Source organism: Macaca thibetana, chromosome 7 (assembly GCF_024542745.1).
Source record: "Macaca thibetana thibetana isolate TM-01 chromosome 7, ASM2454274v1, whole genome shotgun sequence".
Classification (NCBI taxonomy): Eukaryota; Metazoa; Chordata; class Mammalia; order Primates; family Cercopithecidae; genus Macaca; species Macaca thibetana.
The window spans coordinates 105,842,061-105,855,718 of record NC_065584.1 but is presented as its reverse complement, the minus strand read 5'-3'; the positions used below and the strand labels follow the sequence as shown (position 1 = coordinate 105,855,718).

The 13,658-nt window shown below is 43.9% G+C and overlaps 1 protein-coding gene across 5 annotated transcripts in view; it reads right to left on the bottom strand.

Annotated features, from left to right (window-relative positions):
• Positions 1 to 13,658, bottom strand: part of ZNF592 (zinc finger protein 592) — a 57,208-nt gene that overhangs the window by 30,033 nt on the left and 13,517 nt on the right. For 2 of the 5 annotated variants that reach the window (XM_050796080.1, XM_050796081.1), the window contains exons 2-3: positions 11,923 to 12,031; positions 4,777 to 5,338 (exon numbers count right to left, since the gene is read on the bottom strand). The exons of 1 other annotated variant lie outside the window; for it this stretch is intronic. In XM_050796080.1, the coding sequence (XP_050652037.1) occupies positions 4,777 to 4,943 (167 nt within the window). In that variant the 5' untranslated portion in view covers positions 4,944 to 5,338; positions 11,923 to 12,031. Of the gene's footprint in view, positions 1 to 4,776; positions 5,339 to 11,342; positions 11,477 to 11,922; positions 12,032 to 13,658 lie in introns of all 5 variants that reach the window. 2 more of the 5 variants (XM_050796082.1, XM_050796083.1) reach the window with 2 other exon arrangements.

Below are 13,658 nucleotides of genomic sequence, written 5' to 3'. Positions count from 1 at the left end.
GCTGAGGCAGGAGAATGGCGTGAACCCAGAGATGGAGGTTGCAGTAAGCCAAGATCGTGCCACTGCACTCCAGTCTGGGCGACAGAGCTAGACTCCGTTTCAAAAAAAAAAAAAAAAAAATAGTATCTCAACAGATAAAACTATTTTCTCTTTTGTTTATCTTCATTTTAAAATTATTCAAACTATTTGTTTCAAATTGCATTACTTACGTAACTTCATTATTTTTAGCACTTTGGTGGGAGGCCAAGGTGGGATGATGGCTTGAGCCTAGGAGTTCAAGACCAGCCTAGGCAACATAGTGAGACCCCATGTCTCACTGAACAAGCTAGATAGATCCAGACCTGGTGAGCTCACTGAGTGATCTAGAGTGGCCTAGTCAAGAGGCAAGGCAGGATCACTGGTTTGGAGGCTGGGAGTAAATTTCACTCAAAGGTGAGATAATGGAATTTGCAACAATATGAACAGCCCCCTTGGGGGTAAAGAACAACTCCAAGACTGGCAGACTGACGACTATACCATCTCTCAGAATAAGTTTCTACCTAGGGAATATCTGGAAATATTTTTTAAAGATGAACATAAATCTTATTGTTTATTACAGGGTCTACTAGTTTGCCCAGGAAATTTTACCAAACATTTAAGTAAACATATCAACTAGATGTGGGTAAGGAGCATCTTAGTTTTGAAAGGGCCTCAGCATGCCAAATCACCCTGTTGGAATTATTTGAGGGTATAAAAACAATATGATTCGGCTGGGCGCAGTGGCTCACGCCCGTAATCCCAGCACTTCGGGAGGCTGAGGTGGGCAGATCACCTGAGGTCAGTTGGAGACCAGACTGGCCAACATAGTGAAACCCACCTCTACTAAAAATACAAAAATTAGCTGGGAATGGTGGTACGCACCTGTAAACCCAGCTACTTGGGAGGCTGATGCAGGAGAACCTCTTGAATCCAGGAGGTGGAGGTTGCAATGAGCTAAGATCACGTCACTGCACTCCAGCCTGGGCAACAGAGCGAGACTCTGTCTCAAACAACAACAACAACAATAAAACCCAGTATGATTGGCTGGATACGGTGGCTCATGACTGTAATTCAGCACTTTGGGAGGTTGAGGCAGGGGATCCCTTGAGGTCAGGAGTTCGAGACCAGCCTGGCCAACATGGTGAAACCCTGTCTCTACCAAAAACACAAAAATTAGCCGGCTATGGTGGCAGATGCCTGTAGTCTCAGCTACTTAGGAGGCTGAGGCAGGAGAATCACTTGAACCTGGGAGGCAGAGGTTGCAGTAAGCCAATATTGCGCCACCGCACTCCAGCCCAGGTGGCAGAACGAGACCCTATCTTAGGAAAAGAAAAAGAAAACAGTGGCCAGGTGCTGTGGCTCATGCCTGTAATCTCAGCACTTTGGGAGGCCAAGGCGGGTGGATCGCCTGAAGTCAGGAGTTCGAGACCAGCCTGACCAACATGGCAAAATCCTGTCTCTACTAAAAATACAAAACCTAGCCGGGCATGGTGGCACACACCTGTAATCTCAACTAGGGGCAGGAGAATTGCTTGAACCTGGGAGGCAGAGGTTACAGTGAGCTGAGATGGCATTATTGCACTCCAGCCTAAGCAACAGAGTGAGGACTCTGTCTCAAAGAAAAAAAAAAAAAAGTATGATTATATATAATTATGGCAGAACTAGTAGAGTAGTAGACAAAATTTCTACAGACTTTAAATACTAAGATCCCACCAAAAAAAAAAAAAACAAAACAAAACCAGAACAAAATAACAACTGACTTCCATAAAACTTGGGTGAAGGTATGTTATCTGTGTGCATCCGTATGTATGTCTTCATGTAATTCTCATTCATGGGGAAATATAACCAGTAGAGTTTTTAACCCATTGACTGGTTTTGGACTAGAGCTTTACGCTTTCATAAATTACCTAGAATGGTGGTTTCCAACCCGTAAGGGAACCCAGCTTCACATCCACATATGTGTTCTCAAGGACCAGCCATTAGACATACCACTACCGAATAATGACTCATGAAAAATTTATTTTAAAAAGGAAGTCTTCATAATTATATAAATGCTTTGGGACCCAATAATCTAGTAGAAGAATGTTAGGATGTAAGTTTCATGAAGGAAGAGGCTTATCTATTTCACTCATCACTGGATTCCCCATTAGGTACTCAATAAATATTTGTAGAAGCAATAAAGTAAAACCTTCAAGTTTGCAAATGGCCTTAAAGCTGTTCCTAATCAAAACGCAAAATTAAAAGACAGGTTCTCATGAGGCTGTATAAATAGGCAAAATTATAGCAAGTGACCATCAGTGAAGGCAAATGTGAAGGAACACTCAGAGAAAAGCAATACCAACTATACTTTTAGAATAATGGATTTTAAGCTACACTGTTCAATCAGCTTAGACTGTTCCCTTAAGATACCACATTGCATGTTTGATCACAAAAGGTCCAGAAAATGCTGGGCATTATCAGAAAGAACACTGTAAGCAAATTAGAACTTGTGATCCTGCCCTTATTCAAAACCACTCTGTGTCTGTAGCTACATGTGCTGTGCAGTTTGGGTTCCCTATACCTCAGGAAAAACATACCAGAGTTGGAAGAGGTCCTGAGAAATCTCAGAGATTGAAGTTATAAAGTAAATGAAACAGCTTTCTAATGAGAGCCTAAAAATTAGAGCTCTATTTTTTTTTTCTGGAGAAGATGAAAATTTAGGAGAAAGGGGAAAGTATAACTAAATTATAGGTTTGTTCATCAAACCTCATAATACTAGAGAGAAGAGGGCAGTATTTTGAAGTTTGAAATAAAATATGTACTGGGCTTGGACATTCCCAGAGTGCTCTGTAGATCTTCACCCCTGGATGGGGACAAGGCAGGGCCCCTCTCTGAAATGACCTTTTTATTGGGAGAATTAAACCCCTGGTGGGTGGTGGCTTGTTAAAAAAAGAAATAAAAGATGTAGACAAAAGATGATTTTATCTATTGTCAGAAAATATCCTGAATTATCACAGGTACAAAAATATATAAATGTAGTAACATTCACATATTCAAATCTAAAAATAAAAAAGGTTCCGAGGAACTAAGAACAAGGACTTAACACTGAACCCATGAGCTTTTTCCCCCTCTGCAACAAAGCCTTCAAATTTCAAGTAACATTAAACTTTGTTATCTGTTACTTCAGCAATGCTAAGTTCAGTAATAGTAGATAAATAAAAGCTCAGTAACAGGACATTAAGGAGGCAGAGGCACTCCAAAATGCATTAAGAAAAATTTGATCTCTAGTCAATATATTCTGTTTAATAAGACAAGGAAGCAAATAAAATGTTGTAGATTTATAAAATGAAAGTGAAAGGCAGCATGATTTAAGGAACACTGAACTGTGAGACAAAAAAAACACAAGTTTTCTTGAATTTGCCATTGTTCATTGTATTAGGACTGGAAGAAAGGATGGATGGATGTTTTACAACCTGTGGGTGAACTTTCAACCCTGCTCCCCCACATGACTGACGATGGCTTAAATACTGGTATCATCTGTGTTGCATTACTGCTTGTAATTGTTAAGAGTTTTTATTTATTTGTTTGTCTCACTCTGTCGCCCAGGCTGGAGTGCAATGGTGTGACCATAGCTCACTTCAGCCTCCACCTCCTGGGCTCAAGTGATCCTCCCGCCTCAGGCTCCTGAGTAGTTGGGGTTGCAGGCATGCACCACCATGCCTGGCCAGATCTTTTAATTTTGTAGAGACAGGGTCTCCCTAGGTCGTACCAGGAATGGAAGCAGACAAGGGGAAAGTCAGAACAAGCAAACAAGTTCAAGAGTAAGCTGCTGCTCCCAAGATGTGCAGAGCCTCTGCCTGAACTCGAGCAGGAACATTAATCGTCGAGACACTGCTTTCATGGGTGGCAGCGAAGGGAACTCAGTGAAACTTCAGTAGGATCAGAGGAAACAGAAAAAAAAGAGCCTCAGAACAAAACCCCAGACTGGGAATGGTATAGCTAAAAGAATAAGGAATTGTGACCACATGGAATTGGCTTTCACTCCTATGGTATCAAAAATTACTTGCGTGAAGACCCTAGGTAGGCATTGGTTTAGTATGTAAAATTAAACTAACTTTAAAGATCTCTGAGTCCTTGAGCAGGCCAGGCTGCAATGGCTGGGCAAATTAATCTAGAACTTACAGATTTCTATATAAAAATTAACTGCTAAGGTGGACAAGCAGACTCCATAGCATATACATCTCACTGGCCTCTTGAATACACATCTGAGGCCTGATTATAGGTCTATGTCACTCCAAGTCTCAGATGTTCTGAGTCAGTCAACGGCCAATGTTTCATTTTATGAGGCACCTGCTGTTCAAGCCAGCAGCAAAAAATGGCCCAAAGAGATTCTCAGCAGTACATAAGAAACAGCTGTCCCAGTGGGCTCAGGCAAAAAAACCCCACCTTTTTTACTTGTCTTTCCTCCACTTAGTGTAGCCCCTCTAATGTACATATTGCCATAAAATTTGCTGTGAAACATACATCTGATCACCAAGATGACCCTGTTCAAAATCTCCATGGTGTTTGGGATGGAGCTCAAACCCTTCAGCCTCACATGGAGGATGCATTCCAATGTGGTCTCTGCCCCTCTCCAGCAGCTTGTCAGGATACCTTTCATTCTGACCCCAGTGGTGGTTATCTCACACTCTCTCATGCCTCTGTGCCAGGGTTTGAGCTATCCCCCTGACTAGAGAAGAATACCTGATACCCCAACCCACCAGGGCCCCAAACACAAACCTGCCTAAGAACTCCTCATCTCCAAGCTTCGGCTCCAGAGTTCCCTTCTGATGCCTTCTCTGAGTGCTGCAACTCCAGTCCTCTGCCCTCCTCCTGCTCCACTTTTCTCCTGACACCCAGGCCTCTCTTCCTCTGTGGCAGCACTTCTCACAGGGGGTTGGAATCATTCGTTTGCTCGTCAGTCTTTGCCATCAGTATATGAGCGACTCCTGTGTTGGGGTCATGTCTTTCTCCTCTATTTCCGTGACCTAACACACCTGGCTCCCCATGGCAGGTGAGTTGTCACGGCTCCCACTGCTCCCAGAGCCATTCCTGGATGTCTCTTCACCCCCCTGGCTGATGTACCTGCCCCTGCTTGCCCTGTGCAAGGTGTCCTTCGCCCAGAGGCAGCTTCTCCTCTCCCCCTGCCATGCCTTTTCCACGCCAACTGAAGATTGCAAGGACAGAATTATATTGCAAACATTCTAACAAGACTCACAAGATGTTAAAGCCGAAGGGGCTCTTAGAAATTATCTGGTCCAGGGGCTTCCAAATGCCTGTCTGAAGGCTGCTGGTGGACCGACTGCAAAAGAGTAACATGGGGAATGACTTAAAAATACAGATACACAGGCTCCACCATGAAAATTCTGATTCAATAGGTCTAGGATGGATCCCTGCTTTTGGGGTTTTTTTTTTTTTTTAAAGCTTCCCAGGTGATTCTAGTGCACTGGTCTAGTCCAAACTCTTCATTTTTTAAACATGGAGAACTGAGGCTCAGAGAGGGGAACCATCACCAAATGCTAAGACTTATGACTGGCACTGAAGGCACAAAGCTGAAGGCCCAGACCCTGCTCTTGAGCACCTACACATACATAATCCACTGGAAACATCTTTGGGCACCACTGAGGCTCATCAAGCGCACAGAATTCCCACAGAAGTCACCTCACTCTCCCTTTTGCTCTATTTATTCTTCCTCACATCATAATTTTCTACCTTTACTGTAGTTTACTGAACATTTCAGTAAAGTGTTCTCTTTCCTGCTATTTTATAAGCCCCTCAGTAGACACTCACTAAATTATTATTTCTAGATTTGGATCTCTACTTGGATATCTAATAGGCACCTCAGATCTACTATGTCTAAAATCTAGCTCTTGATTTCCTCCTACAGCCTTCCCCATTTCAGTAAATGAAAATGCCATTCTTCCAGCTGCTTAGGCTTAAACCTCTCTTTCTTTCACACCCTTCATCCAATCCACAAGCATATCCTGTCAACACAACCTTCAAAATATATTCAAGTCCAGCCATTTCTCACTACCTCTACCATCATCTCTCTCCTGTGTTCCCACAAAAGCCTGCCAATTGATCTCCTTGCTTCCACCCTTGCCTCTACTAGTCACTCCCAACACAGCAGCCAGAGTATTGCTATTGAAACGTACGTTGCCACTGGGCACAGTGGTCCATGCCTGTAGTACCAGCTACTCAGGAGGCTGAGGCAGGAGGATCACTTGAGCCCAGGAATTTGAGGCTGCAGTGAGCCAGGAATGCACCTGAGGATAGCCACTGCACCCCAGCCTAGGCAACACAGTGAGATCCCATCTCGAAAAATAAGATAGTTTGTTTTCAAATTTTTTAATATATGTTAAGTTCTAGGGTACATGTGCACAACGGGCAGGTTTGTTATATATGTATACATGTGCCATGCTGGTGTGCCGCACCCGTTAACTCGTCATTTACATTAGGTATATCTCCTAATGCTATCCCTCCCCCTCCCCCCACCCCACGACAGGCCCCGGTGTGCGATGTTCCCCTTACTGTGTCCAAGTGTTCTCAATGTTCAATTCCCACCTATGAGTGAGAACAATTTTAAAATGTTTTTTGTTTTTTTTTTTTGTTTTTTTTTTTTTTTGAGACGGAGTCTCGCTCTGTCTCCCGGGCTGGAGTTGCAGTGGCCGGATCTCAGCTCACTGCAAGCTCCGCCTCCCGGGTTCACGCCATTCTCCTGCCTCAGCCTCCCGAGTAGCTGGGACTACAGGCGCCGCCACCTCGCCCGGCTAGTTTTTTTTTTTTTTTGTATTTTTTAGTAGAGACGGGGTTTCACCATGTTCACCAGGTTGGTCTCGATCTCCTGACCTCGTGATCCACCCGTCTCGGCCTCCCAAAGTGCTGGGATTACAGGCTTGAGCCACCGCGCCTGGCCACAATTTTAAAATGTTAAAGCACACATCACATCATGTCCCTACTCTCTTCAAAACCCTTCAACACCATCCCATGTCCCTCAGAGTGAAATCCCCTTTCCCACAGCCTCCACAGCCGGGATGAAGGCACTGCCCCCGTCTCCTATGCCTCTCTCTCACCCAGTCTGTCCAGGCACACAAAGGCCTCCTTACATTCTTCAGGCATGCTGGTCATGCTCCATCCCGAGCCTCTGCAGTCACCATTCCCTCTGCTTGAAACATTCTCCCACCAGATCTCAGTGGGCTCACTTCCTCACTTCTTCAGGCCTTTAATCCAATGTCACTTTGTCAGGAACCTTCCATGACCATTCTACATGAGATACCAATCCCCAACCCCACCGTCAATCTTTATCCCCTTACACTGCTTTATTTTCTTCCCAGCACTTATCACCACCCAGCATATATTATATAATTGTTCATTACCTTATTGTCTTTTTGTAAATTCCAGTGTGTTTACAGGAAGGTAATCCACCATTAGAAAGGAGGAACAGGCCAGGTGCAGTGGCTCACGCCTATATTCCCAACACTTCGGGAGGCTGAGGTGGGCTGATCATCTGAGGTCAGGAGTTCGAGACCAGCCTGACCAACATGGTGAAACCCCATCTCTACTAAAAATACAAAAATTAGCCAAGCATGGTAGTGGGCACCTGTAATCCCAGCTACTCAGGAGGCTGAGGCAGGAGAATTGCTTGAACTCAGGAAGTGGAGGTTGCAGTGAGCTGAGATCATGCTATTGCACTCTAGCCTGGGCAACAGTTCCAAAAGAAAAAAGAAAGAAAGGAGGAGGAACAATTTGACAAGCTCATTTGTCCAGAGTTAAGATTGTTCAAGATAGTCAGATTCCCAAGTGGGTTTATTATGAATCAAACATTTTGCAAATATGTAAATTTTTGTTTTACTTCTTAAAATTTTAGAGAGACCTTCAGTGGTCATAGGACTTCGCGAGTGGGAAGGAGTCTACCTAAAGTGCCCTTGTCTATGAATCCTGGATCCCTGTAATGGCTGATTAAATTAAATATTTTATCAGTGGGGAGTGCCCATTGGCCGATGTCCCATAAACTCATTTGTTTTGAGGATGGGATCAGTGTGACACCAGAGGAAAGAAAAGGCTAGCTCTGAGAACCATAGGGAAGAGGTAGGTACAGGGTGGGCCTGAGTCTTAAGAAAAAAAGACACAAAAGGCTGGGCACAGTGGCTTACACCTGTACTCCCAGCACTTTGGGAGACTGAGGCAGGTGGATCACTTGAGGTCAGGAGTATGAGACCAGCCTGGCTAACATGATGAAACCTTGTCTCTACTAAAAATACAAAAATAAGCCAGGTGTGGTGGTGCACGCCTGTAATCCCAGCTACTCAGGAGGCTAAGGCAGGAGAATCGCTTGAACCCAGGAGGCAGAGGTTATAGTGTGCTGGGATCACGCCACTGCACTCCAGCCTCAAGCCTGGGCGACAGAGCACAACTGTCTCAACAAAAAGAAAGAAAAGAAAAGAAAGAAAAGAAAGAGAGAAAGAAAAGAAAAGGAAAGAAGATAAGAAGATACTGGCTAGGCACTATGGCTCGTGCCTGTAAGCCCAAGCAAGAGGCTGAGGCAGGTAGATCATTTAAGGCCAGGAGTTCAATACAAGCTGGGCAACATGGCAAAACCCCATCTCCACCAAAAAAAAAAAAAAAAAATTAAAATTAAAATTAGCTAGGAGTGGTGGCACATGTCTGTAGTCCCAGCTACTCAAGAGGCTGAGGTGGGAGGATTGCTTGAGCCTGGGAGGTTGAGGCTGCAGTGAGCTGTGATTGCACCACTGCACTCCAGGGTAAGTGACACAGCAAAACCCTATCAAAAAAAAGAAAGAAAGAAAAGAAAAGAAATCTAAAAAAAGAAAATACAACTCTGTGAACAAACTGAAATACCATTGAATTGTACACTTTAAATGGGTAAATTGTATGGCATGTGAATTATATCTCGATAAAGGTGCTATCTTTTTTAAAAGATAGAAAAAGACAGAACTGGAGGGAGCTGGGATTATACAAGACAATAAAACTGACTGGGACAAGTAGACACTAGGCATTGGCAGCAACTGCAGTTTACACAGAGGTGACAATTTAGATACAAACTGATACTTTGTAACCTGTACCCCCTTTACCTTTCCTTATTTGCAAACAGATCTCAGCAATAACCTGGCACCACACTTTGTTAGAAGGAAACAGGACCCAGAGATTTGAGAAAAAGGGGGACAGGACTCCTCTTGTTCACACACCATCCTGGTGTGTTCCTCCCAGTGAACTTTGTAAATGCATCGTCTCTTGGTAGTACGGGACCCTAAATTTAAGCAAGAAGCCAGCAGCCTCAGACCTGCTGTGAACCAAGCCTCAAGTCCCGATGCAAAGGACCCTAGAAAACAGTGTTGGCCGGGCACGGTGGCTCATACCTGTAATCTCAGCACTTTGGGAGGCCGAGGCGGGTGGATCACCTGAGCTCAGGAGTTTGAGACCACCCAGGTCAACATGGTGAAACTAAAAATACAAAAGATCTCTAAGAAAGATACAAAAAAATTAACCGGGTATGGTGGTGCACACCTCTAGTACCAGCTACTTGGGAGGCTGAGGCAGGACAATCACTTGAGCCCCAGAGGCAAAGGCTGCAGTTAGCCGAGATCACGCCACTGCACTCCAGCTTGGGCTACGGAATGAGACTCCATCTTGAAAAACAAAAAGAAAACAGAAAGTGGCCATTCCACAGATTCACTCTTTCTTTGGTGGTTTTGAGGGTGCCACCAGTCTCATCTACCATAGACAACCTACAGTTCCAAAGCTTCCTAAACTGACAGGTCTAGAGGGACACAAAGAGCATGCTATTACTCTTAGAGGCATCTCTATGGTTGCCTTAGATCAACACAGAAGTTTAGGAGCTGGTGAGTCAAAGAGGTGCTAAAGTTTCTCTTCCAAGTGTCTGTTCTTATTCCCCTTTTCTTACATACATACACACACACACACACACACACACACACACACTCTTCTCTTTCTCATCCTCTCTCCCCCTATTTCTTCCTTCAAGGTACACTTTCTCTCCCTCTCTTCTCTTCCCCTGTCCTCTCTCTCTCTGTCTCTGTCTCTCTCTCCGCCCCCTGACTCTCCAGATCCTGCTCCCTCCCTCATGCCTCTTTTCCTCCCTCTTCTCTCCTTCCCCTCTCAACAGATATCTGGGTGTGCTCTTTCACCGTAACTGCTCAGACCTGAGGGAAGCCAGCCTTCAGCAGAAAAGTAGGGCCCCAGCCAAAGCAGCCCTTCACCAACAATCCAGCATGGTAACAGATCCAATATCCAGGTGTTCTATATGTGCCTACTGTATGTCCCTGGCGATCCAAGGGAATGATACGGAATAACATGTCCCTATGTGCCTTTCTACAATCAGACAAATGGAATATTAAGAGCCTTCACAGAGTGAAATGTTTACAGATAAAATGGTGTGACATTTGGAATTGGCCTCAAAATAACACAGGGCAAGAGGAAGAGAGCAAGGAGGAGATACATAAATGAAACAAGATTGACCATGTAGCCAGGCATGGCGGTATGTGCCTGTAGTCACAGCTACTCGGGAGGCTGAGGTGGGAGGATTGCTTGAGCCCAGGAGGTAAAGGCTGCAGTGAGCCTTGATCGCGCCACTGCACTCCAGCTTGGGTGATAAGAGTGAGACCCTGTCTCAAAAAAACAAAATACTAAAAACAAAACAAAACAAAAGACCATGAATTGATAACTACTGAATTTGAGTGAGTACACAGAGGTTTATCATATTGTTTTTCTATATTTGTACATTTCAGCACAATAGGGACCCACCCCTTGGCTAGTAGACTTTATGGGTCCAACTAAGGTAACCACCAAGATCACACACCCATCAGGATGGCTATTCTTTAAAAACAAAACAAGGCCAGGCGCGGTGGCTCACACCTGTAATCCCAAAACTTTGGGAGGCTGAGGTGGGCGGATCACATGTCAAGAGATGGAGACCATCCTGGCCAACATGATGAAACTCCGTCTCCACTAAAAATATAAAATTTAGCTGGGTGTGGTGGCATGCACCTGTAGTCCCAGCTACTCAGGAGGCTGAGGCAGGAGAATCACTTGAACCCAGGAGGTGGAGGTTGCAGTGAGCCAAGATCACGTCACTGCACTCCAGTCTGGCAAAAGAGCTAGACTCTGTCTCAAAAAAAAAAACAAAACAAAAAACAAAACCAATAATAACAAGTGCCAATGAGGATGTGGAGAAATCAGATTCCTTGTGCATCACTGGTGGGAATGCAAAATGGTGCAGCTGCTATAGAAAGCAGTTGGCAGTTCCTTAAAAAATTAAACAGAATTACCATATGATCCAGCAATTCCACTTCTGGGTGTATATACTCAAAAGAATTAAGAGCGGGGGGACACAAGATATTTGTACACCCATGTTCATGGCAGCATTATTCGTAACACTCAAAGGTGGAAGTAACCCAAGTATCTGTCAACAGATGAAAGGATAAACAAAATGTGGTATATACATATAATGGAATATCATTCAGCTTTAAAAAGGAAATTCTGACACATGCTACAACAGACAAATATTGAATGATTCCACTTATATGAGGTCCCCAGAGTAGGCAAATTCATAGAGACAAGAAGGAGAATTGTGGTTGCCAGGGGTTAGCGGGAGAGAGAGGGGGAGTTATTGTTTAATAGGTACAGAGTTTTAGTACGAGATGATGTCAGGTTCTAGAGATGGACAGTGGTGATGCTTGCACAACCGTGAAAGTATTTAATGCCACTGAGCTGCACACTTAAAAATGGTAACTTTTGTTATATGTATTTTATCATCAAAAAAAAAAAACAAAATCCAGGGAACAAAAAAATCTCATGTCCAAACTCTTGGCTTTTTAAGGCCAGCTCAGGTCAGCCTAGACATCATACCTTAGAGAGGATCTCAAAACAAGGGTGTGGCGAGCGTTGCTAGGGGAGCAGAGCTGCAGAGAAAGGAAAAACTTCTACCTAGGCACATGGTCTAGAGTCCAAACACCACCTAAGGAAAGAAGAAAAACAAAATGTTTTTTAAGTGGGTCTGAAGGTAAATGTTAGAGTAAGGAAAGATAGTTTAAAAAACTAATAATAATAATTCAAGTGTAAGACCCTGAGAAAAATCCCCAAACATAAATTCAAGCAGGCCACAAATGTAATCAAAGACAAAACTCTTCCCAGCTCCACGTCTGCTCCCCTCCCTCTATTATAGGATGGTGGTTCAGAGCACAGACTCTATCTGGGTTCAAATCCTAGTTCTACTAACTAGCCGTGAGACCTGGGGCAAGATTCTTAATCTCTGTCTGTTTTTCCATATGTAAAATGGGCTATTACAGGGATAAAATGAGTTAATAGTTACAAAGCTCTTACAACACTGCCTTTCACATAGCAAATACATGTTTGTTAAGTATTATGCCACCAACCTCAGTGGCCAGCAAGCTATCCCTCATAAGTTTTCAGAGTGCCCCAGAAATTGCTGGCCAGAAGCATGGAGAAAGGACAGAAAGACAAGGGAAGTAAAGCCAGGTTTAGTTTACCCCTCCACACAACTATTCCCCCAGTGCTCGGGATGCCCGCTGAAGCTGAAGAAGCAGAGGGCCAAGCAGGGGCCAGTGGGGCAGGTGAGCTGCAGAAATCATGGCGGGGGCAGAGAGCAGTGTAGGAAGAGGTCAGCACAGAGCAGGTGATGAGAATGAGGGACAAAATGAACAAAGTCGGCAGAACCCTTTTTTTAAAACTAGGTGGTCCTCAACTGTAGCTGAACATGAGGATCACCTTGGGAACTTTGGAAGCTACTAATACTTGGCCACTACCCCCCTAAGATTCAGATTTAATTGACTAGTGTTGAGAAATACTGGTTAATAGCCCATCAACTACATATACCACAAATTACGTAATAAAAGGACTCATTCCCTGAATTTCTCATTCTGCCTGTTCTCACTCTAATCCTGCATTCCCTCACTTGACTTCATTTTTGTCCAATTTTGACAGACCAACATTTAGTTTGGATTCTAAATAGTAATACAGACAATATTAATGTAAAAATGTAGAAGGAAAGGGAAAGAAACCAATTATCTCAATTCTACAGAAAGAAACTACAGAAAACTATCCTGGAAGTTTTTCCTTTTTTTATTTGGACTTTCACATTTCAAAACAGAAACTAACAAGCAGACACTGTGCTGTCCAAATGAGGACAAAAGTTAGAGATCAGGGCCAAGGGGTGTCTTAGGTCTGTTGTCCAATAGTAAATAAATTGGGAGGTGCTCCAATGAGTATACCTGGTTATTTACTCCAGATTAACCTTGGTTCCTCTGGCCACCAGTTTCTGTTGGGTTATCCAGACAGTCTCTCTCATATGTGCAATCATGCAGTTTGGCTGCAGAATGGCTAACAAACCTGAGTGTCAGTCTTCACTTCCAGGCTGACTGCTTCTCCCAGGTCACCCTAATCACACACTGATGCTTGGATGTATAGGAATTTTACAGTTTATAACACATTCTTCACACAGCACAAGGAACTCACCAGTGAGTGAACTAAGACTGGCACTCAGGCTCCTGCCTGCCTCCAAGGACCAAGCTGCCCTTGTACTTTGAACTCCAAACAGGCAGGTCAGTTTTCACATTTCAAGTTTC